At 41.4% G+C, this 26,192-nt stretch overlaps 1 protein-coding gene across 1 annotated transcript; it reads right to left on the bottom strand.

Annotated features, from left to right (window-relative positions):
* Positions 1-21,204: 21,204 nt before the first annotated feature.
* On the bottom strand, positions 21,205-25,793 carry YAE1 (YAE1 maturation factor of ABCE1). Its single transcript, XM_045793498.2, has 3 exons — positions 25,607-25,793; positions 24,174-24,295; positions 21,205-22,179 (listed from the first exon to the last, which is right to left on the bottom strand). Exons 1-3 carry the CDS (start codon positions 25,733-25,735, stop codon positions 21,750-21,752), a joined length of 681 nt encoding a protein of 226 aa, XP_045649454.2. The 5' UTR covers positions 25,736-25,793; the 3' UTR covers positions 21,205-21,749.
* Between the last annotated feature and the right edge of the window lie 399 nt (positions 25,794-26,192).

Here is a 26,192-nt window from a genome sequence, read left to right as displayed (position 1 = left end):
CCCAAATAATAAGTGCCTTCCTTTTGCAAACTCTAAAAAAAAGAAAATTATTTTGATGATGGAGAATTCAGCCATGTGTGACTTCCTTTGTCTTTTCTAGCTCAATTAATGAAGGCCAGAGACACTAAGAAAAAGATGTATTCAATGGAGAAAATTAACAACTGGGCAGGAGCTTAACTGCTTGAGTTAGAGGAAGAAATATCCCATTTATGGTCTTAACCAGAAAAAAGCAGGTATGATTCCTTCTCATTTCAGGAGGGCTTAATGTGAGACAGTTTCCAAATGCATTCCTTAGATACCAAATCTCTGTTCTTTCCATCTTTAAGCCCAATCAGTCTAGGCTTGAAAGTCGGGCCGCGTATATCTGTTTGCTGCTGCCACACGCAGCTTTGAGTAAGTGTGATGATAGCAACAATAATTGTACTTGAGAGTCAGAGGTGGGGGGCCCATTTCCCCCTCCTTTTGTAATACAGCAGTTACTGAAGAAGTTGTTTAGAAACTTTTTATTCATTTATTCAGATACTATTCATCCTTAAAAAAATTATAGTACACTATGTAAATTATATATTAATGAAGTTGCTTTATTTTTTAAATATCTATTTATTTATTTGAGAGAGAGCGAGAGCTGGGGGAGGGGCAGAAGGAGAGGAAGAGGGAGAGAAGCAGACTCCCCGCTGAGCACAGAGCCCGAGACATGGGGCTCAATCTCACAACCCTGAGATCTTGACCTGAGCTGAAATAAAGAGTTATATGCTTGACCAAATAAGCCACCCAGGTGCCCCAAAAAACTGTTTTAAAAAGACATTTATAGTGTGCTCCAATGTCATCCCCCACTGCCAGCCCCATGAGACCAGCAGCACAGTTTGGCACATAAAGATTTTTCTTCTCCTTCCCCTTCCCTTTCCCCTCCTCCAACTCCTCACCCTCCTTTAATGTTTCTTAAATTGAATAGACTATATGGCCTCCTTGTGTCCCTCTATAGGGCTCTCCATCTTCCTTGGCACATGTGAAAATCTTTTCTCCTTTCATGGTTAGACCATTAGATATGAACTCAAAATCCCCTTAATTCAGAAATTGACTGTACAATCCTCTAGAAAAACTCTACTTAAATGTTTTTATCAATAGAAAGAGAACAACTGAATGGAATGCTTGGAAATGCTCCCAGGCACTTCCTCAACCTTGGGAAAATAATCCCCCATCTATATTGTTTCTATTCGCTAATCCACAGGAATAGAATTGGAAGGATAAATCAGGACAAGTAAAAATCATATTAGTAGGGAGGTTCTGGGGAAAAAGTAGCCTGACAGCTTCTTTCCAGCAGAGAAATGAAATAGCAGCACCAGAAGATGAGGGGAGAGGCTGTCCTCTTTCCAAATATTTCATCTCTAAAAGGTGAGAAAACAAATCAAAGCATATTTTGGTAGCAAGCAACAGGGTTGGTATAAATAAATACAATACAGATGTCTATAGATGGAGCAGATTTTTCTTGGTTAAAGGAAAAAAATGAGGTTCCACTTCCATTAATGGTTGAGTAGCTTGTATCAGATCAACCATTCCATAGGTAACACTTTCAAGCTCTGTGCAAAATATAAGAAAACAACTGTATGAAAGCATTGAAAAGTGACCAAAGCAGGCAGAAAGTGGAGAGAGCTGACACTTGGAAGAAGGGCAGGACATTAGATGAGTTTTCCATTTTTGACGACTCTACTGCCGTCAGCATCAGGCAGTGTAGCTAAGGCTCAGAAGCTTGTAATCTCACAGGTTAAATATTCAGAACCAGTGCTTGGAGCAACTACAGCTGAAACATGATGGCAAATAATCCAGAAAGGAGAGAGCCATAGAGAGGGCTCCAGTTCATGAGTATAAGCTCTGCATGAACTTTTGGCTGATCCCTGCACTACGTGTGTGGAGGCCAGAATCCAAGCAGCCTCTACAATGCTAAGAGAACTGAACAGAGATTTCCGAAGCTGCCCAACACAGGAGAGTCAGAGTTTGGAGCCTAAGTTCTGCCAAGTTAACCGTCTTCTGTTAACAAAAATTGATAGTCTTGAGAACATACTGGAGTTCAGTCTCTACAATGTATCATTCAACATGTCCAGCGCAAGATCCAAAATTACTAGAATGAAGAAGGCACAGGACAGTGTGACCAATACTCAAAGAAAAAGATAATCAATAGAGACCAACCCTAGATGTCTCTGATTATAATCGGCAGACAAGGATTTCAAAGATAGTTACTATAACATACTTAAGGATATAAAAGAAAATATAATTGCAATGAACAAACATATAGGACATCCCAGCAGAGAAACAGAAATTAAAAAGAAATAGCCAAATGGGGGCACCTGGATGGCTCAGTTGGTTAAGCATCTGACTCTTTTTTTAAAAAAGATTTTATTTATTTATTTGAGAGAGACAGTGTGCACGAGTGGTGGATGGGGGGAGGAGCTGAGGGGGAGGCAGAAAGAATCTCAAGGAGACTCTGCACTGAGCGTGGAGCCCTACATGGGGCTTGATCTCACGACGCTGAGACCATGACCTGAGTGGAAACCAAGAGTTGAACACTCAACCACTCAGGGCCCCACGTGTCTGACTCTTGATTTTGGCTCAGGTCTTGATCCTTGATCTCAGGGTAGTGAGTTCAAGCCCTGTATTGGGCACCACACTGGGTGTGGAGGGTACTCAAAAAAAGAAAGAAAGAAATAGCCAATGGAAATTCTAGAACTAGATATTAAAATACCTGATATAAAAAATGCACTGGATAACTTTAACTTCAGATTGGAGATAACAGAAGAAAAGAATTCGTACCCTTAAAGATAGGTCAATAAAATTATCCAATCTGAAAAAACAAGAAAGCCTGGGAAAAAATGAGCAGAGCTCCAATGACTTGTTGAACAATATTAAGAGGTCTAACATTGTGTGTAAATGGAGTCCTATAAGGAGAGAAAGAGAGAGAGAGACATGTTTCTAAGTTTGGTGAAATATCCAAGACTCTTGGCAAACTCCCAAGCACGTTAAGTACAAAGAGAACCACACCTAGACACATCCTCCTTAAACTACCGAAATCCACAATTAAAGGGAAAATCTTCAAAGCAGCCAGAGAAAAAGAACACATTGTGAACAGGCAGCAATGATACATAACAGCAGTTGACTTCTTACCGGAAGCCAGAAGGCAATTAAATGGCATATTTTAGGGGCTGAAAGAAAAAAAAAAAACCAACCTGGAACTTTATATCTATTTTATATCTAGTAAAAGTATCTACAGTTTTACATCTGGCAAAGATACCTTCAAGAATAAAAATGAAATAAAGGCCTTTTAACGTCGATGAAAACTAAGAGACTCCATTGCCGTACAATAGCACTTTACAAAAAACGCTGAAGAAATATTTGGGACTGTGTGTCAAACAGCATCCTTCAAGTTTTATGTAGTTGTTTGTGTTCCCAAGAAGCCAGGAATGGAACGAAGTTTCAGTCAAAGTAGTGTATTTAGTAGAGGTTATGGGCTGAACTGGGTCCCTCCCACGGTGATAAGTTGAAGGCCTAATCCCTTGTACCTCAGAATGTGACTGTATTTAGAGATAAAGACTTTAAAGAGGTGATTAAGCTAAAAGGAGGTCTTCAGGGTGGGCCTGAACCCAATATGACTGCAGTTTTTATAAGAAGAGGAGACATGGACACGGGGAGAGACAGCAGGAACGTGGGTGCACGGAGAGACACCACGTGGGGGGCGCAGGGAGGAGGCAGCCATGTGCAAGCCTCCCATGGAGGCCTCAGAAAGAACAAAACCTGCTCACACCTTGATCTCAGATCTCGCGTCTCCAGGAGCATGAGGAAACACGTTTCCGTTGGGTAAGGCACTCAGACTCTTGCAGTCTGTTATGGCAGGCCCAGCAGACGAATACAGTGGGTGGTGGTCCCAGGGAACACGGTAGAAAAGTGGGGAAGACACAGGGGCCGCCAGTGCAAGGTGTACTGTGAAGCTCCGTGGGCGACGGGCAAGGGGGGCATCCAGTGGAGAGGCCCCAGGGGACGTTGCTAAAGATCACAGCGTTTAGGGGGACAACGTTTGCCCCCAGGCGGACAGGGCTTCAACCTTACGGCTCTGAATTTAGCTGTAAAACAGGGATAACATTAGCTCTTAATGAGAATAAAATAACAGTTTCCCTCTGAAACCCTTCGCCAGTGTTTGACATAATCTAGGTGCTATGATGATTTTATCATTTAATAAATAGATACTAAATAAATACTAAATAATCATTTTATGACAACTCTGTGAGATTAGTGTAAGTGATGATAATTCCATTTAAAATATCTCCATTTATTGAAATGATTAAAATTTGTGTTGAGAATCTTAACTCCAGCATTGTGGTTTATAAGTGTTCAGCATAGTGTCTTAGTAAATACTTAATATACTAAATACTTAAATACATAGTATCTATTCGGTGATAATCCATTTACATACACATGTGATTTTCATGTTGATGGGGCTGGGCTGTACTGCAATTACACTCCCTTGTGTTCTGAGTTTCCTGCTTCTAACAATCACATACTGTCAAGTATAACACATATTTTATCAGTGACACATGTCAGGTGTTTACTTCCTCTAAGGCCCAAGGTTTGGGAAGGGACTTTTGGTGAGTCACCGTCTCGGTGTCTCATGATGTATGACCTTATTGTCTGCCTGCTGCCTCCCCTCCGAGCATGGCTTCCTGAAATAAGGCTGCATTCCCTAAATGCTGACTGGTCACAGCGGCTTTGCTGCTGTCCAGATGCCGAGGCCAGATTCCTGGAATCGCCCTTGATGGGCCTCATGGTGATTCCCGGCAAACACGAGAGTGCTTTGTAACAGCGGTATCAGGTACGTAAGTAAATCACCTTCAGTTATGGAAAACATACAGGCTCATAACAGCATTAGTGATCAAAAACGGATTATCCTTTCATAAGCAGTAGTTAAGAGGAATAAAAATTTAAATACAGAAGTTCTATTTTCACATTTTAAAAAACAATTTTCAGGTCACACACCTGAAACTGAAAGAGCCAATTCACTTTTTCTTTTTTTTAAGATTTTATTTATTTATTTGTCAGAGAGAGAGAGTGCGCACAAGCAGGGGGAGTGGCAGGAAGCGGGAGAAGCAGTCTCCCCACTGAGCAAGGAGCCTGATGTGGGATTTGATGCTTAACTGACTGAGCCACCCAGGCATCCTGAGCCAAGTCGCTTTTTTAAAAACAATTCTTCTTTAAGAGAATGTCGAAAACACATCTTTAATAGTTTTGTTTCTATTAAAATCATGTTAAACATTTTATTGATTTCAATGATGGGGAAAAATCAATTTGTGTGTGTCTTATAAACAGTACTAGGAACTGGGAGATTAAAAAAAAGGATTTGATTTAAAATGTTCACTCACTCATTTAAGGTATTTATTATGCTCACATATCACCAAGCACTAGTCTAGGTGGGGGAGTCACAACTGTGAATAACATACAATTATTTCTTGAACAACCCAGGTTTGAACTGCGTGAGTCCACTTATGCACCTTTTCTTTTTACAGTAAAGTACTGTAAATGTAAATCCCTATGATTTTCTTAATAACATTTTCTTTTCTTTAACTTACTTTATTGTAAGAATACAGTATATAATACCCAAAACATATAAATTATGTGTTAATTGGCTGTATGTTATCAGTAAGTCTTCCAGCCAAAAGCAGGCTATTAGTAATTAAGTTTTTGGGGAGTCAAAATTATACATTTCGATTTTCAGCTCTGCGGGAGGTTGGCATCCCTAATCCCTGCATTGTTCAAGGGTCAACTGTACACTTAAAAAAATTACTTTCAGGGTGCCTGACTAGCTCAGTGGCATAGAGCATGGGACTCTTGATCTTGGAATTGTGAGTTCAAGCCCCATGTTGGGTGTAAAGATTGCTTAAAAACAAAATCTTAAAAAAATTACTACTTTTACATTTGAAAGAATTATTTCAATCAACAAAAATATCTGGAATAAATTATGAAAGAACAATGAATAAAAACAATTCCCAGCATTTAGCAAATGTCAAAGACATAGTCAAATCCCAGATGAGGAGTCAGGGATTGGCAAATTATTTCCAATTTGGAAAATGATTGACCAAAACCAGAAGAAAAACAAAAATAGAAACAGTCACACATGACACATAATCAAAAAAACTACCACGAAAATGGTTGGGCAATAATGGCACAGAAGAGTCAAGGAATGTTGGCCATTGGAAACTTAAACCCGTGCACCAACAAGCAATCCCAAATGGGTCCAGATAGCCACCAGATTCAATAAGACAAACTTCTAGGGATGGAATAAAATAAAAGAGGAAAATCTAACAGTCATCTGAATGTTCCCACAAGGGCTATGTCTTGGTGGGTTCCCTTGGATGCTTGATAAGCTCTTACTTACTCTGTGTTCAGCAATTCTATTTCTTCGGTTCAGAGCAATCAAGTTCTGGCAAATTGAGTCATAGACACTATAAATTCAAGAGACCTAAACACACCAGAGCAATTATGTCACTTTATGCATTAATACCTTTCCAGTGGGCAAAATCCTCATAGACGTCCAAGATACCCTTCCCCAGAAAATAAAGGGACTTGCATGAATTTAAGGAAGTGTCATCTAGACAGTGGGAGAGTAAAGACTCATCCTGTGGAATGTTACTTGTCCAATACATGTAGACTGAGTGCTTACTGGATGTCTAGCCGCGCACTAAACACTGAGGATCCAGATTTTAATGAAATCTGTTCAATCCCTGTAAGAGCGCACGGACCAGTGGGGCAACCCTGAGGACTAATTATGACACGTGATGTGGCAATGTAGGAGGTCCCAGGGAGGCATGGAGGAGAGAGTTATTACTTTAGCCCTGGCAGAATGAGTAATGGCTTCCTCGAGATGGTACTTTAGTTGAAAAAGAGAAGACAGTGGAAAAAATGTATTCCAGGCACAGCAATAAATACTTAGAAGAACACGGGGTACTTAGGGAAGAGCGTGTGTTACTCTCACTGGTGGGTGAGGCTTTGTTGTGCTAACAGGAGATGACACTGAAAAGGAAGGCTAGGTGGGGCGCCTGGCTGGCTCAGTGGGAAGAGCATGCGACCCTTGATCTTGGGGTTGGAGTTCGAGCCCCATGTCGGGTGTAGAGATTACTTAAATAATCAAAAAAATTAAAAAAAAAAAAGAAATGAAAAGGAAGGCTGGGACCGTAGTTTCAGTCATGGAGACACATGGAAGAGAACAATATGATCAAACCTGGGTTTTAGAAAGATCCTTCTGGCAATATTGTGCAGGGCAGAGGGACTATGGGAAGTAAGTAGGGAAGTCGAGACAGTATTCCCATAGCACAGGCAAAAATGGTAAGGCAGTGGAAGTTAAAGTCAATGCATTTAACATCTGTCCCTGGGCATGACTGAGTGCTCAGCTAAAGAAAATTTTTTTTTCCCTAGGACAGTATTGGATACATACCAACAAATATTTCTGCGTTGATTCTCCTTTTTCTAAAATCCATCTAAACAATCAGCAAACAATTAACTCGATATGTTTATCTCTTATTAGACCTTAGACTTCTGTCTCCGCCTGGAGTTCAGGAGGTAGTGTAAATCACGGACAAGATTTTATTTTATTTTATTTTATTTTATTTTATTTTATTTTATTTTATTTTATTTTATTTTTTTAAAAGATTTTATTTATTTATTTAACAGAGATAGGGACAGCCAGCGAGAGAGGGAACACAAGCAGGGGGAGCGGGAGAGGAAGAAGCAGGCTCATAGCGGAGGAGCCTGATGTGGGGCTCGATCCCATAACACCGGGATCATGCCCTGAGCCGAAGGCAGACGCTTAACCGCTGTGCCACCCAGGCGCCCCATGGACAAGATTTTAAGAGAGGATAGCCTATTACGTATTGAAGTCTAACGGTTGCCTTACCAGATAGGTAGGAAACAGGCTTTCTGTTACACCAGGATTCCTCAGGTGTTTGGGAGTCAAAAGGGAATACTGCCTTTGGAGGGTGGGGGAGGGTGGTCGGATTTAGACTCTGCTGGTTCAACACCAGCTTGAGGAAAATCAGGTTTCCTGCACACCTAAGAACCAAGTTTGAGCTATTTTATATTCTATCAAAAGGAATATGGGGACTTTTACTAAAACTCAGTAGGATTTGGGGTCCCCAACTGCATAAGAAAAGATAATTTATCTGTAAGTATTTTTATACACATTAGTAAGTCTGACCACTACTGTATTCTAATTAAGCAATTCCGATGCTGCAAAATTGACGTCCCACCAGAAGGACGCATTTCAGTTTTGGAACATGAGTAGAACACCAGTCCTTCTTTGTATATATGTTTAGGGACGTTCTTCCCAAACAACAAATAGCTTCAATTTCAGATTTCAGATCCTAAAATCCACACACTCTTGAGGCCACTGACCTAGCCATATATATATATATATATATATAAAGCTACATAGGAGAAATGTTTATCTATGGCTATCACTTTTCAAAATTCACCAATTTCCAAGGTAAATTAGTTTCTATTGCTTCTAAAACGACCACAAGTGACTGACTTTATAACTTTTTTATTTTACACTAAACTGAAACTAAAATTGCATAGTGTATTCGTTTTTCAAGTAAATTCTAAAAACAGAGGGTGATGTCTTTAGAAATCAGAAGCAAGCAAGAGAATAAACAGGAAGCCGGTGTGTTAGGAAGAACAAGTAAGTGGATGTAATCAGCAAACAGCTTCCAACCGAAGAGCCACATACTTGGTAGGAGTGGGGAAGCCTTCTCCTTTGAGAGGACACTTATTGCCAGAAAAGGAACACTGGAAATTCCTGTCCCTGCTGGGCAGTGTGGGGGGTAGGTGTGATTTTTCCTTCTTCCAGGCTTTGCCAAGTTTACAAGCTCCCTCCATGTACAAAGGACCAAGTGTCACTAGCTTTTCAAAACCAGAAAGTCCACAGTAACATGTTAATTAAATCTAGGCTGGAGCAAAAGAAAGACTGGAGAAAATGTAACATCTCTCAGAGACAGATATAGTTCTGGAGCTTTAAAAAGACCTGGAAAAAAAAAAAGAATAAAAGAAGCCCTGGAAACCAGAAGAGACTAAGAATAAATTGGAGCCAATTAGCCAAGAAAAGGAAATAAAAAAAACTAAATTGAATTAAAAAAAAATAAAAAGTAGTGAGGAAGATACATACAAAAGTTTTTGTTTTCCAGATTTTATCCTAAGTTGCTACCTTTAAAGCATTGGTATTTAGACCCACGTTGACCCATGTGTCTGCTCACTTTGCCATGAGTAATAGGTCGTAATGCATCTTTGACTCCCTTGAAGTGAAATTTATAGTAACTTACCTACAGACATAGTTTAAAAAATTGTGATGGGGGCCCGTGGGTGGCTCAGTTGGTTGGGCCTCCGACTCTTCACGTCATGATCTTGGGGTTGTGGGATCAAGCCCTGCATTGGGCTCAGAGCTCAGCATGGAGAGTCTGCTTGGGATCCTCTCTCTCCCTCTGCCCTCCCCCCCTTTCAAATAAATAAAGAAGTAAAATCTCTCTCTTTTTTTTTTTTACAGGGCTGTAATTGTAACATAAAGGAGAAGTAAAAGAAGATACTTAACGCAAAAACATCAGTATTTTAAGATGTGAGTGTGTGGGCATTACGTGACCAAGGCATGACAGTCAGCAGCTGAGAGGGGCCACGTGACAGAGAAGTTAGCTGCATTGGTGACTTGATACCCGGAGCCGCTGGTTGTCAGTTGGCAAAATTTCAAACACAACCTATTACAACATTCTTTCTTTTTAGGTAGTTGCTGTAGTCCCAGAAAAATTCTGTGTGTACTAAACTGCACACACACACACACACACACACACACACACACACACACACACACACACACGGTATCTTATGTTTTTAAAGAAACCATGGTACCAGGGTAGTAAAGGAAGGGGTTGTAGAACAAAAGTTGAACTGAAAGTCAGGTCACCTGATGCTGAGCCTGAATTTCCTCTTGGTGGTGCACACGGGCCATGTTGTGCCCAGCATCTCAGGCTCCTTCCTTGCTGGGGCATCTTGCCACCGTCTGAGGCTTGCTGGCAGACACAGCTCTTCCCCCGCAATGTGAGGCGCCACACAGTGCTTCTGCTTGTCCCTGACAGAACAATGAACTGAACACTCTTGCCTAGGACTTAGAATCTGAAGGGAGTGGACGAAAACCCTGGAGTAGTCCTGGATTAGGTAGCAGTGGTGTTGCTGAGGCAAATGGCAGACGCAAGAGCCCACGCTGCCTGGGGGCTTGCAGGGGTCGGCGAGCTGTGGACTCACTTCCTCGACCTCCTGAGCTTGGTCCTTCCTTGGCTTCCCAAGATCCCGCCAGGAATGATTTTGGGGGCTTCCGTTGACCAGAACCGTTGTACGCATCCTAGCCATGAGCTCTGACACGTGCCATTTCCCTTGGGTCTCAGTTTCCTCCCACGTATGGTGACTGAATCTCCTTCTAGGCTTGATGGTTTCCAGTCACTGTTGGGGAGACATCCTTTACATGTTGTTTGAGCTTTAGAATTTCCAAAGGGCTCTCAAGTATGTTATCTCATCTGGCTTCAAGGAACAGGGAGTAAGAGGTTGTAAGCAAAGTGTTTATTCCAGTGCCTGGAACATACGAAGCCCTCGGTAAATGATAGTTACCACTGCAGACACAGCTGATACCTAGGATGTATGATGCAGTGAAAAGATAAAGCTGTTTTTCGTATATTTGGTATGATTTCATTTTAGTAGGGATTTTGTTCTGTACACCAAAGTATCCTCTCCGAAAATACCACATATTTAATATGTATCTGTTGAAGCAATGAATTTTCATAAAATAAAATTGTGCCATTGGCTAGTGTGTACCTAGAAAGATCCCGGAGGAATCTGGAGGGGTGGTTTATCAGTTTGCGTAGGCTTACACAGACTGGATGGCTTAAACCACAGAGATTGATTTCCTCAGAGTTCTGGATCAAGGTCAAGACGTCAGCAGGCATGTTTCCTTCTGGGGCCTCTCTCCTTGGCCTGCAGACAACTCTCTTCTCCAGTGTCCTCACATGGTCTTTCTTCTGTGTCTCTGTGGATGTCTAAGTTTCCTCCTCTTATAAGGATACTGGTCAGACTGGATTAGGGCCCCCCTAGCAGCCTCCTTTTAAGTTAATCACCTCTCTAAAGACCCTGTCTCCAAATATAGTCACATTCTGCGGTATTAGGGAATAAGGTTCCAGCAGGAATTTCGGGGGGACACAATTCAGTCCATAACAGGTAGCAATATGGCAGATTTACTTTTCCTGAATAATATTTTCTACGCTGTTTCTGTAATGTTTAAACACCTCACGAGGAACCTAATTATTTTATAATTTGGAAAAGCAATAATGTTAGAACAAAGAAAAACCTATTTGTGTTCATATTTAATAAGTAGTTAGATTCTAGGGTTAGATCATTATAAACAGATTTTCCATTTACACGAATGTCGCCTGGGGCATTTGAACGTCGCAAGAGGTGCAAGACAGTCCTGTGTCGTGAAGGGTTGACCTGGGCTTTGCAGTACGTACAACACCCTCTCCCTCCAACTATTGCCAGTGGCACCCTCCTCTATCACTCCGAAAACCAAAAACAAGTCCCCAAAGTTTCCAAAAACTCCCCCACCAATCATCACTTTAAGGTATAATTTTATATTAATATACTAATTTTATACTAATATGCATTTTCTTTTCTCTCTGTAACCATCCCTCCTCCCAACCCCCAATAAACAAACAAACAAAAAAAAAAAAAAGAAAAAAGAAAAAAGAAAAGAGAGGAAGAAATCCTGCTAATTACCTTTAGCCATGGCAGTGGGAAGCGTGGCTGCGTCTGAACCATGGCGGAATTTCATGATAGCTGAAGTTGTCTAAAGACAGCTAAAGCTCTTGTTGCAGTTTATCCAAACAGCAGGTACGATGCTCAGGAGAACAGAAAATAAACAGCGAATGTGTAGTGAGCATCGCAGGTGTACCAGGCATTGTCCGAAGTGCTGCACATTTACAGATTCATTTATTCTTCTCGACAACCCTATGGCGTAGGCTCCATTATTTCAGAGCTGAAGGAACAGGCAGAAGAACTTGCAAATGATGGAGCTTCAGAGCGGACGATCTGCCATCCTCAGCCACCCGGGATACCAGCTGTCCTTACGGAGCGTTTCCTGGGCATCCGACACCGAGTAAGCACTTTACTTGCCTATGTTACGGCAGGCGATCCTCAGAGAAACAGTGAACTTGCTACCATTACCTCCATTTTACAGATGTGGGAATTAGGAGGCTCAAGTGTTTGCGGAAGCAGAACAGCATAGTAGGTATGTTTGCTTACGGTTTATTAACATGCACAAAATAATGGCAGATTTGACCAGTTATTGCCCTAATCCAATCAACATGGAGAACCAAAGAAATGATATGAATGTATATATTCTCTTCCAAATCTAACTTAGCAGTCAGTCACTTCTTGTTGGATTTTTTGAGGTTCTGGGTATCTTATTATTGGGTGCGATGTATTGCGGACAGTGATTCATATGTATGATATTGGTTTTCCCTGGGACTCAATGAAAAAGAACTCAGTTGAGCTAATAGGAATTCCAATTTTGTGAACCGATCTTTCTCTTTTAAAATGGAAGCAATATTGTGACAAATCCAATAAAACACTTTTTAGTTTTAATTTTTGTTTGTTTTGTTTTGTTTTGTTAAGTCCAGTCTACTCACACTACTGAGAATGTACCCACATTCGTGGGGCACCACCTCGCTGGCATAATTGTTAGTGGCAACTGAAGTAAACCTTACAAGGGCTGTTAGAAAACGCACGAAAGGCAAATAGAAATGGCTTCTCTTCCAAACCCCTTTCTCTTCCATTGGGGTTTAAAGTTGATTATGTATACTTCAAGGAAAAATATTAGGTTTCGATATAAATGAAAAAAATTATAAACTTAATTTTTTTGATTTATTGTTGTATGCATCCTCACCAGATAGTAAGCAGTCTGGGGATCTTTTCCTGATCCACTGTTTTGAATTAAGAACATTTGCTTTTTTTCTGGATTCTGATTTTCAGGATAAAGCACATGTGGTTCCTTTTCTTAAAAATGAATAGTTTTCCAAATATTTTTCTTGTTGTAAAACAGCACAACATAAAAGAAAATTCTGAAAAAGAAAAAACTCCTCGAATCCTACCGCATGAATACATTACCATATCTGAGAATAATCTTCCGGTTTTTATCTGTAAAGTACACGTTTTTCAACATAACATAATTTGTCCACATTGGTATGTAACATTAAGCTTTCACTTAAAAATACCCCATAAGTATCTCTTGTTTCTCATAATGATAACCTGTAATGGGTGTGTAACAGTGCTGTGAATAGATGGATTATAATTTACTTAGCTATCCTTTTTTTCAAAGATTGATTTATTTATTTGAGAGACAGAGAGTGCGTGTGCAGGGGGAGGGGCAGAGGGAGAGAATCCTCAAGCAGACTCCTTGCTGAGCGTGGAGCCCAGGGCAGGACTCAATCCCATGAACTCGAGATCATACCTTGAGTCATGACCAAGAGTTGGGTGCTTAACCAACTGAGCCACCCAGGCACCCCTTAGCTATTCTTTTAGTGCTGGCTGGTCATTTAGGTTGTTTCTAATTCTTCTCCACTTTAGATAGAATATGGCAATGAGTATCTTTGTGCTGAGTTTTTATTACCTGTTCAATCATTTCTTTAGATCAAATCCTAGAAGCAGGATATCTTTGATTTGATACAGACCCCGCCATATCAGACTGAAAGCTGTATGGTTCTTCAGCACGCGTCTTTGTCAGCCTCTCTCCTCATTCTCTCCATCCACTGAACAATATCTGTCCATGGCCATCGACTCTGCCTGACCTTTCTCCACTCGTCCCTTGGTTGCTTCCCTTGAGACAGCAGTAACCTGGGATGAGGTCAGGAGTCTCATGTTCACACTAAAGAGGTAGAGCCCGTGAGCAGCTCAGTGAACACAGATCACATCTCTGACCTCAGGGCTGCTGCTCCCTTCACGAAGGCAGTCCTTCGTTCTAGCATATGGACAGAAATAAAAATGGTCTCTGAGCTGACAAATGGGGTCGTAATGAACAACGCCAGATTGCAGACCTTGTGGGAAACTCATACAGTCCTATAAGAAGATTAAAACACAGACTAATAATATATTATTTGGCATCTTGAATAGCAAAACAAAGTGATTTCAAATGACAATAGTTTAATTGGCTCTCGCTTGGGATTTAAATGTCTAAGTGCATTAAATGAGTTTTCCTTCTATAATCAACTCCATGACCATAATTTCCAGTACAGATGAAACATTTGCGGTTAGTTTTTAATAAGTAAATGACTTCATCATTGAAGGTTCCTAAAGTATGATTTAGTGTTTTATGGTATAGTTTATAATCACAAATGAGAGTCCCTGGTTATTTTAGGATCTGATTTTGAAAGAAATGTTTTGTAGTGTTTCCAAAGAAGAAAAAGAAAGGTCTTTTATTTTCAGGTTATTTACATTATACCCTCACTGCAGTCCAGTTTTGCTTTATTGGCAAGGACTGTCAAATCACTCTTATTGTTGTCAAATCACTCTTATCATTACAAAAGATTTGACAAGCTATTTATATTTTACGTTAAAAATTACATAACGGTGACTGTGCAACTCCCAAGGAAACAGGCTTAATAGTAGCTGGAAAGAGTCGTATCTGATGTGAGGAAAAGCTCTTGCTGAAGACTCGTTGATGAAAAAGACAAGGGTTGTGACATATTGGATAGGTTAACAAAGTAAGTTGTTGTCTCTCCTTACCTTTAAATCCTGAGAAATTGTGTTTGTGTATGAGAGAAATAGAGAAATGCAGATAGAGATGAGATAGAGGGAAAGAGGAAGGGGGGAGAGAGAGGAAGGGAAAGAGGAAAAGAGAGAGAGGGAGGGAGAGGGAGAGATTAAGATTGTTTGAAACACTTTAGCCATAGTCCCGCCTGACAAAATAGAGATGCTTCAAGCATGTGAAATTATAATTTTATATCACTTCTCATTACAGGCCGTATTCTTTGGGTTCTAGGTATTTATTTTTAGGCATCAGGGATTTGGAGAATAAAAGCTGCTTTTTTCTTGTGAACAGGTTTCTGTAGGATTGGTTATTTTGATTTAGAAAAATTCCCAGCCTAGAATTTAAAAAGGGGAGCATCCCCATTTCTTGAGTTTCTTGACTCCCCAACCTTCCCAGTATTACAAACGACTCAATCTGTCTGGCATAGCTTTAGGCATCATCATTGGCTTCTTGTCCTTGTGACCAAAGAGCACATTACATTTCGGGAGGCAGCAGCGCCACCCAGTGGCCAACTAACTCCACAGCTCCTGGGAACATAAACAGGATCCAGACCTTCCCGGCCTCTCTCCGGCCTCTCTGCCGGCCGCGAATTGCACACGCGTGCCTGAAAGAACCGAGAACTCAACTTCTCAACTTCCGCAGCATTGAATCCATCACAGGTAGGTCTTGTTGTACTTTGCTCACCTTCTTTCTGGAAAGATCAGACTACTTATAGGGCAAGGAAATGGAGTTTTGTGTACGTTAAGGACTCTTGGCTCTTTTTGGCAGACGTGTAGGAATGCATATATTTGTAAGCCGTGAGCTAACATTCCGCTTGTGAAAGTTTCAGTAGAAATTTATGAATGCTAAAGGAATATTATCACAGAATAGGTGGCACAAATTATCCTCTCCATGAGGAGTGTAGAAAGTCTAAGGAGTCCAAGGAGAATTTAATTTCTGAATATGCGAAGTGCACCTTGCTGTACCAGTCCCTACATGACAGATTCTCCACCCCCCCCCACCCCCGGCCCCCAGTAGGGAATGGTATTTTTCTTTTTCTAGGGTATAGCAAACACATTTCTGGTAAATTTATCGTTCTTTGTAGCTGCTGCTGGTTATTATTTTTAAAGATTTTATTTATTTGCGTCAGAGACAGAGCACAGAGGCAGAGGGAGAAGCAGACTCCTCCTTGAGCAGGGAGACATCTGGGGCTGAGCCCTATATGGGACTCGATCCCAGGATCCCAGGATCATGACCGGAGCTGAAGGCAGATGCTTAACCGACTGAGCCACCCAGGTGCCCTGTAGTTGCTGATTATTATGCACATTTTATTAAAAATAAATATTACTTGACTGGAGAAGATTTGAAAAATGCAGAAAAGTAGAAATGAACAGTGAGGGGAAAATACAGTTCATAGTCCCTCTACCAAACACAACCCCTGCTACTGGGCTATTACTCAGTGCACATCTACCCTGAGCACAGGCTCTGGAGCTAGCTTTGCTTGCTTTAAATCTCATCTGGGCCAGGTAAGTAATGGTGATTTGGAAGAGTTATTTTGTCTTCTCGTTGCCCTGGTTCCTCGTCGCTGGGATGGGGATAATTATTAGCTCTGTTGCAGGGGGTTATTGTGAGAAATAAGAGAATTAATATATGCAAAGTTTTCGGAACAGTGTTTGTATATCATGAATACTGTATTTGTTAACTATTTTTCCCCCACTCCTCCATTTCCTCCAGCTCCTTGCTGCTATCAGAGATTAGGCACCAGGCATCCTGCTAGAAACAAGTATTTTTGTTTCTTTCCAGTTTTTTCTCTTGTGGTTTCTTTCTGTCCTTTCTTAATAGCTGAAACTGTACTCCAAATGTAATTTTGTATCTTTAAAAATTATACTGTAATTTTATTCATTAGTGCAATTTTAAATGATTGCTAACTAGTATTGCCTTTTTTCCTCCGAAAATTTATTTATTTATGTGGTGGGGGCAGATGGAGAGGGAATCCCAAGCAGACTCCCCACTGAGCACAGAGCCCACTAGGGCCTGATCTCAGGACCCTGAGATCACGACCCTGAGATCAGGATCCCGAGATCACGACCTGAGCCAAAATCAAGACTCGGACGCTCAGCTGCCTGAGCCACCCAGGCGCCCTGGTAAGTAGTGTTGTCTTAATGCTACTGGTATAAGACGATGACACAATTTGGGTATGTGGATTTTATTAACATGCAAAATGAAAGGAATATTTTTTCTTGAAGTTAAATACAAAGGTTCCTTTATAGAAACAAAAGAACGTGATGTATTTTGAATCCTAAATTTCTGGTTTTATTTTCCTTTTGTCTAGTAGATTCGCTTATTCTCGAGTCAAACACTATGCCTGTAAGTATAGGTATGATGCTGAGTGCTGGGGATTAACTATGCATAAGGCTCTTTCCTGAATAAATGTGAAGTCTGAGATACTCAAAATGATGCGGAGGGAATATTGGGAGGAACAGCTAACTCTGCCTAAGGAAGTTGAAATTCGAGCTGGGATTGAAGGGTGAGCAGGAATTTGCTGGGAAGGAAGGAGGTGGAATAGAATAATCTGGGGAGAAGGGTCAGCCATGAATAAAAGTCGAAGTTGGGAAGTGTCCCTAAAGCATCGAGAAGCGTGGGGTGCAGGGGGAAGCGGAGGGCAGGATGGGAAATCACACTGACAATGCTGCTTGGGGCCAGGAATGAAATTCCGGTTTATAATTTAGCCAGTAGAAAAAAGGGAATAAATACAGGCTTTAAAGTCTAGAAGGAACCTGTTTTGGTAGATAATGGTGGCAGGGAGCCTGGACAGGAAGACCCCCAGATTGGAGGTACTGACGTTAGTGACGAGGCTGGTGCAAAGGCTAACTAAAATCTGGTGGTTAGAATGAAAGGGGGCCAGATTCAAGGCATGCTTTTTTTTTAAATATTTTATTTATTTATTTGAGAGAGAAAGAGCATGAGTGTGGGGGCGGGGAGGTGGGCAGAGGGAGAGGGAGAAGCAGACTCCCCACTGAGCAGGGAACCCCCGATAGGGGACTCCATCCCAGGACCCTGGGATCATGACCTGAGCCAACCTGAGCCACCCAGGCACCCCCCCAAGACATGTTGTAAAGTAGGACGGATAAACTCCCCATTGGAAGTAGGGTACGATAGCAAAGGAAAAGCAGAGAAAGACTTAAACGTTTCTAGCTTTTACAAACCACTTATAAAATGAATGTCATGGGAATGTAATGTGCAGCATGGTGACTATAGTTAATAATACTGCATTGTATGTTTTAAAGTTGCTAAGAGAGTAGATCCCAAAAGTTCTCATTACAAGAAAAAAAAATCATAACTGTTTGTGGTGATGGCCGTTAGTTAGGCTCATTGTGGTGACCGCTTTGCAATATATACAAATATCGAGTCATTATACCGTCCCCCTGAAACTAATACAGTGTTATATATCAATTATATCTCAATTTTTTAAAAAAGGTTCCTGGCTTTGAGTGAACAGAGATGACAGGAAAAGATTGCAAGTACAAAAGGCAAAGCGGTTTGGGTGGGAGGGAGGGGAGAAGATGGAAATGCGGTCAGTTTTAGACGCGCTCTGCAGCGAAGCCCGGAGACAGGCAGGTGCAATTGCAGTCGGAAATACAGGTCTAGAGCTTGGGAGAGAAAGAGGGGTGGGAACAGCAGCTTTGGGATAGTCAGTATATTTGAAACTGTGGGAGCAAGGGAGACGATCTGGTTAGAGTACAAAACAAGAGGTCCAAGGATGAAAGTGCGGCAGAGGAGGGGAGACTTAGCAAAATGACAGGAAACCGTGAGAGACCAGTGTAAGCAGGACAAGGAAACGTGCTGCTGCAGAAGGCAAGTGGAGGGACTGTGAGAGTCGGGGATGGTCACCGTGTCCAGCGACGGGGGAGACAAGTCAGGGAGGGGCCGCTGTGGAACCTCAGCCACAGGTGACCTTAGCAAGAAGCAGTTTGACGCTGAGGAGTGAATGGGCAGGAAGCAATCTGAGAGTGACAGCAGGCTCCTCTTCTGCTACTTTGTCGGGAAGAGGCAAGAAAGGCCGACTGTGGGACAAGTACCGTCAGGATGGAGATTTGAGAATTTCCGTCGAGCCAGAAGTCTGATCGGTAGTTTATTAACATAGCATATGACATTTGCTTCATCCATCGGTCTGAAATTAGTAAGATTTTCACTTTTATTTAATTGAAATTAGAAAGGTGTAAAATAAGGACCTTTCTTGTATACATCTATATGCCTCTCTTAGACTCGAACACAAAGCTTCGGCTTTAGTTTGAAGATGGGTGAGAATCCCAACTTGGACTTGGTTCCAAGAAAGCAGTTCATAAGCAGTGCTAAGGATATAAATGAGATAAGGATGCAGGGAGGTAAATGCAGCTGCCCATTTCCTGTTTGTCTATCACACACATTGTGGTGGCCTCAGCAGCTCTAGCAACTGAGATGTCCAAAAAGCAGAGTATTGTGGACTCTTCCTCCCATTAAAACAAACAAATAAGCTCCAGGGATTTCAGCACCTAGAAATTATTTAAGGTGAAAATTCTGTTTGTAAGGAAGCCACACCGCTCAGGCCTCATGTGTGGGTTCTGCGCTTGCTCTGGCGCGGTCTTGCTTTACCTTTATCCTCATCTAGGTCTTTCTGTGGCAACAGCCGACAGGCCTATAGCGTGAGTCAGGACAAAAGACACACGGCAAGTGGGGTTTCTTTCCCTCGCTCCTGCTGGTTCTAGTAGGGGCTTGTGTTCATTAGACACAGGTATAATGGGCATACCATTAACATTCATTTCTGCAGTCCAGAAACTTCTTTAAAAGGCAGAGCAGATTTAAAAGATATGTTCGACCAAATAGCCTCATCAATTCAGCTAATTCTCTTGATTTCCTGCTCTGTGAACATCTGCACAAAAACACACTTTCAGTGGTGGCAAGGGGTATTATCTTCAGAGAATTTTAGCAGGGTGAGCCCAGATAAAATCTCAAGGTTTACTGCACTGGTGAAATTTCCACTCCGGGTGTGACTTTCTTGAGACACATTATTAGAGATGGAGATTTCATATCTAATACGCAGGGCAGAACAACACTTAAGACTTTAGCGACTGCGTATTAATATCCCATGTAGATTTGAAATTTTGGCTGTCCATAAACGTGGAAAAATATATATATCAAGACAAATTAGTAAATATCTGAAATAGTGTTTACACCTAGAGAGATATAAGCACTTTAAAAAAAAAGATTATTTTTTAAATTTTATTTATTTGAGAGAGAGAGGGAGAGCACAGAGGCAGAGTGAGAGGGAGAAGCAGACTCCCCACTGAGCAGAAAGCCCAATGTGGGGCTCAATCCCAGGACCCTGAGATCATGACCTGAGCTGAAACCAGAGTGGGATGCTCAACTGAGCCATCCAGGTGCCCGTAACCACTTTTTAAAAATAACTGTCAAATGTCATTTGATATCGTCAACATGTTTCAGAAATCCTCAAACAGTATGTGGTCTTCTTTTTAATTTTTTAAAAAGATTTTAAGTAATCTCTACATCCAGTGTGGGGCTCAAACTCACCACCCCAAGAACCACTTGCTCTTCCGACTGAGCCAGCCAGGCACCCCAGTATATGATCTTCTGACTTCAAACTTGCTCTAATTTCTTCATGTTCTGTGAATTTTTTTTAAAGGTTTTATTTTTAAGCAATTTCTACACCCAATCTGGGGCCCGAACTCACCACCCCAAGATCAAGAGTCGCATGCTCCACTGACAGAGCCAGCCAGGCACGCCTTTTAATGTTCTGTGAACTTGAAGGACGTTGTGAGATCACAGAATACTTTATGAATCTCTTGAAAGACTTATCAGATTCTCTTATCTTAGTATGTCTATCTTTTAGAGAAAAGGTCTGGTCTGAAGGCAGGCACCTCCTAAAACTTTGTATTTTAACCAAGAAAGCGCTGAAAAATCCTTTCCTGTTCTCATATACTTAGGTCCTAGAGCAAAAGCTTGAATCTTAATTTTGTCCATGCTAGACTAAGAATATTGCTCCAAGGTAATATAGAAGTCAGTGGCTTCAGTGTTATTCCTATGTGAATATGTGAAACAAAACTGCAGTTTGGAATAATCCGGCACATTGTTAGGGACCACTACTAACTCCATACGTGGAAAAACCAGGTACTTGAGCATGAAATGTATTTTGTATTTTCCATGGAATTGTATGTCCTTGCCTCTAACATAAAACTAAAATGAATTTTATGGGGCGGCTGGCTGCCTCAGTTGGACAAGCATGCGGCTCTTGATCTGGGGGTTGCGAGCTCCAGCCCCATGCTCGGTGTAGAGATTGAGAATAAAAGAGACAAAAACAAAAATGAATTTCAATATTTTGTTTTTAATCATCAGTATAAACGTTTCTTCAGTTCCTTACACTTATAGCCTCTTAATTTCAAGATATATATATTTCTGTATATCTATGTGTGTCTATTTACAATGTTATCCACTAGGTTATTTATGGTACCTTTGGTCTGATTAGTTGGTGGTAAGGTCCTAACCACCTGACGGTGACGAGAGCAGAAAGCACGGTTAGGTCCCTACAAAATGTGTTTGATTCTTGTTCACTTTTGCTAATGAGTCTGAAAATGCTTGATTTTGATCAGAAACTTGAAAATGACAACGGCAACTCGAGTTTCTGAGCGTATCTTAAACGACATAAAAATTACCAATGACAGAGAAAAAAAAGCTCTTACTACATTTAATAGTGTTAATTGTGAAGATATTACAAATTTCCGTGAAGGATAACCGACAAGTGATGTGTTCAACGTAGAAACTGGTACAAATTTTGGTTAGTTTGTTAAGAAACAAAATGTTCTAAGAACTGTTATGAACATTACTTTCATTAGAAAAGTGAAGAGGATTTTTACAGTTGTTTGAGGTGCTGTAATATGTCAAGTGATATTCCCAGCTGTTTTACTAAACCAGCTGTCTGTTCCAAAATCCACGCGAGGCTTGGGTTTTCGGATTGTCCATGCTCCGGCACCCTACAACATTCTAAAGATGAACAACTTGCCTCACCAAGACTCTTGCTACAGTTTTCGTGAAGCTCGGCATGATTTTCACAGAGTCTTTCATCGTTAGCTTCATCCGTCTTTTTCTCAGCTGGAGCCACAGAACAAAGGTCCATATCGTGAATAGAGTCCAATAAATCTACCACATGGGGCGGAGAAGTGATTGATTTTAGATGTCTGAGCACGTACTCTTCACACTGGCTAACTGCATCCAGAAGATTATTTATTTTACTGATCAGAGCCGAACCATTATCATGAAGGTGACACCAGGAGAGCAAAGCACTGAATGAAAATATAAACGAGAGTTAAACAGGAAAAAAACTACACAGTCACAGGCTTTTCAAATTTTTGATGCTAAACCCTACATGTTTCTTTTCCAGATAACACCATGCAAAAATGAATCAATAATAATGCAAGTCAAAATCAGGAAAGTAATGATGCTAAAATGGATTTTAAAGTATATAAAGATATTATCTTTTGATACAAATTAAACAACTGGAAGTAATCATATAAATTGCTTATAATTCCTAACACCTCCTTCACAACTCTACATCCACTTTTCTTGATTTTAGATTTTTTCTTTATGACTGTGTAGCTTCCGCTGAAGAGGGATTTTTCTCCTTCAAGGACATCACACAGCTTCTGGACTAGTGATTCTCAGACTTGGGTGTACATTAGAATCACCTGGGCAGCTCTTAAGACTGTCAAGGCCTAGGTTACATTCCAGACCAATGCAACCAGAATCTCTGGGGGTATTATTTTTTAGAGCTTCCCGGCTGATATCAAGACGTAGCCAAGTTTGAAAACAATTGTTCTAACCAATACAGTTACTTGTCATCAAAACTAAAGGCTAGAAGAAAAAGTTTTGTGGCAACTTCTCTTTCCCAACTTTGTTATAGAGTATTCTCTGTTTGTTGCGCTAATACTTTTCTTGAAGAAATAGAGAATTCTTCTAGTCCTAATAGATATTTTTCTTTATTTTTCTAGTACAGACAATACTTTTGTTTTCTGACATTTCAGATTGTTCAGGTAATCATGATATAAAATAATGGTTGTTGTGAAAAGTAATCCTTTTTTTTTTTTTTTTTTTAAAGAGAGGGAGAGAGAGGTGGGCAGAGAGGCAGAAAGAGTGAGGGAGAGAGACAATCTTAAGCTGGCTCCATGCCCAGTGGTGACCCTGACGCAGGGCTTAGTTCACAACCCTGAGATCATGACCTGAGCAAAAATCAAGAGTCGGATGCTTAACCGACCCAACCACCCAGGTGCCCTGAAAAGTAATCATGTTTTAAAAATGGAATCAATTGATATAAAAGATTTAGCAATAAACTTTCTGAGCTTGTAAAAGATTTAACTTGATGTAAAATGAACACTTGATCATTTTCTTACTGTAGACTATAAATTCTGATTTCTGATAGCTGAATTTTCTAAAACCTCCAACAGTGAATTTTTTTGTTTTGATAACTTTTGTTTCCTACTCTTTTTAAAATTAGTGATTCTGGGGCGCCTGGGTGGCACAGCAATTAAGCGTCTGCCTTCGGCTCAGGGCGTGATCCCGGCGTTATGGGATCGAGCCCCATGTCAGGCTCCTCCGCTGTGAGCCTGCTTCTTCCTCTCCCACTCCACCTGCTTGTGTTCCCTCTCTCGCTGGCTGTCTCTATCTCTGTCTAATAAATAAATAAAATCTTTAAAAAAAAATTAGTGATTCTTTGAACTGTTTTATGTTTTGTTTTTCTATAGAGTGCAATTTAAAAGGTATAAAGCATCAAAGACGACAAGCCTGTCATGCTCCGAGCTCCTTCTGCCATTTGACCACTTGGCTCTGATATATGCCATTATTACTATGGAATCTAGACAGGTATTCAATATTCAGCACTAAAGTAAATGGAATCATTTTTCTCTCTATTACAGTTATAATTTTCAGCATACACTTCTAGTGTAGAAGTCTGTTATACTGTGTTCTGCCACATGAGCAAGATTAAAAGCTTTAATCAAAACCTGAGATGCAAATTAGTGGTAGTTCAGGTAGCAAAAAATATACACCGCCTATCATTTCTTTGCAATGAAGGACAACACCTGACTCACATATTAAAGTGGATGAACTGATGATTTTGACTTTTTGAAGGCAATCTTATTTTATGCTCCGTGGTACATTTTGTGGATTTAACACCAGAAAAAGCACTTCGGTCTAAATGCTTTATTTTTACATACTATTTTTATAAAAGTCCTCCAGTAGTACTGAGGTTAAAATGACTCAGTATTTAAGTTTAAAAAATTACCTCAATGTTCCTCTGAGTTGTCCATAGTTTATAATGATTTCTGCACCTTCCTTATAACCTTGATTGAAGCCTTGCTGAAGAGTAACTGCTTTGCCGGCGTCTATTCCATCTCTATAACCTTCCTGAAAATAAGTAATGAAGAACTGCAGCTGTAATTAACACCAAGTAAACCACTGTTTTTCTAGAAAGTCATAGAACCAATCTGGAAAATGGATGAAATAGGCCTTTACTACTTACTATTTACTGTTTAACATAATGGTTCTACAACAAATGGCATAGCCAGCCACACAACCAAAGCAGACTATGCTTTTCATAAAGGTTTATTATTGGCATATCCTACTTTTGAAGTCGACTTACTTGGCACATGTGAAAATACTGATTCTTACATAGTTTTTAAAAACCCTGTGTTAACAATGCCTTTACAGAAAGGAAACAGAGAGAGTTACATGTCTGGCCCCTTGGCAACACTGACTGATGTGGGTGGGTGAGAAGGCAGGGCAGTAAATAGGTTATAAAAGGTCTTCAATAATCAACTCAAGTAGGGAGAAAGATGTGTTAGTAAAAAGATGAAAAGTGTGGTTTTAGAAATTCTACTTGATATCTAAATTCAAATAAACTGCAAATTCTCTGTGGGCAGGGATTTTGTCCTGCATCTCCCACAGTGCCACAGCACGCCAAAGATGATCACCATTTACTGGTCTAGCCCCCGCCTCACATAAAGCATTTCTGAAACTGATAACACGGTTGTTGGGCTAAGCAAACATTTTACTGAAACAAACAAGGGCAGATCGGGCGCAATATAACGGTTGGCAAGGATATTAAGTGGAAGCGGACCTCACCATGGGAACTCAGCTCTGAGTGCTCCAACTGGAAACTGAGTGTGTGCTATTAAGCTTAGTTTCAATGAATAGTGAGACAAAGTAGATGGGTAATTCACACCTAACTAATAAATCAGAAACCAACTTTGGTATTCCTTCACCTAGCCACCAGTATTCCACAGTAGCTTTCCTTTATTGTTCTTAGACATTCCTAAGTTCACTTTTTCCGGATGTCTCGATTAATACCACTCCTAACTTTACGCTCTTCACCCGTTCAAGCAACCCATGTAAACACGTCCTTTGACAGCCATAATTAGTATACTCAGTGTCTATGTTCCTCCCCCACCTTCTCCGTAATCCTCATCAAACTGCAATCTCTGCAGTCTAGACCTACTTTATTCTGCTCTGTTTCCAGCGTCTAACGCGCCCCGTGGTTTCACACGCTTTCAAGTGGAAAATCCTAGCAGGATCTGGGCGGCAGAAGTAGGGAGGGCAGCGCCGGGCCGGACTGGGACCACTCTGGCCTCTACTCTCGCGACCCTGACTCCTGACAGCGCCGCGCCCCTCTCCCCGCAACCCTGGATATTCTCCCCCGCACCCGCCACGCAGCTTTACTTTGACTCGTCTCTGCATGTGGCTCCGCCATTCCCGCTGCACCAGGAGCGACTCGTCCGCTTCCTCGTCAAACACGTCCCCCTCCTCTCCGGGACCCCGGACCAAGGGAGCCCTTTGAACCCACGACATCACCGAGGCAACCACAGGGCGGCTGGGCGCCGGAAGCGCCGGCAACTTCTTCCGGTCTGAGGGGCGGGGCGAAGGCTGCGAGTCGGGCTCGCGCGGCGGCGGCTTATGCGCGTGCGTGTATGGTGTCGGTTGTTGCTGGGTGTTGCCGGGTGAATCTGGGTTGCGGACTGTGCTTTTTCCTCCGTGGTGTTTGGGGCTCCCCCCATGGACCTAGAGTGTTGGCCAGCGCCTGTTGTGGGCGAGGCGGATTCCTTGCTCGCGGGGCCGGTCCGACCTTGATCTCTACGGAGGGCAGCTGAGACGCTCAGTGAAAATCTTTGCATTCCCGGCGCGGTCTGTGCAGTGTTGTGGGCTTTGGAGCCCCGCGCCTTGGGAAAACCATTCGAGGCATTTCAGTGGGTGGGTGATTACTGACCAACGTCTCTCTTTTAGAAGCCCCCTCAGTACATTTTAGGGA

Source organism: Ursus americanus, chromosome 3, assembly GCF_024610735.1.
Source record: "Ursus americanus isolate L20-20 chromosome 3, mUrsAme1.1.p, whole genome shotgun sequence".
NCBI classification, from domain to species: domain Eukaryota; kingdom Metazoa; phylum Chordata; class Mammalia; order Carnivora; family Ursidae; genus Ursus; species Ursus americanus.
The sequence above is the reverse complement of the archived record's forward strand: the minus strand, read 5'-3'. Positions and strand labels throughout refer to the sequence as shown.

Bases quoted from the DNA above. Each gene is read 5' to 3' on its own strand.
- YAE1 (XM_045793498.2), bottom strand. From the start codon at position 25,735: ATGTCGTGGGTTCAAAGGGCTCCCTTGGTCCGGGGTCCCGGAGAGGAG. The intron at 24,296-25,606 runs GTAAAGCTGCGT...ACTTATTTTCAG, and splicing joins ACATGCAGAGACGAGTCAAA to GAAGGTTATAGAGATGGAAT. The intron at 22,180-24,173 runs GTAATTTTTTAA...ATTTTCATTCAG, and splicing joins CAACTCAGAGGAACATTGAG to TGCTTTGCTCTCCTGGTGTC.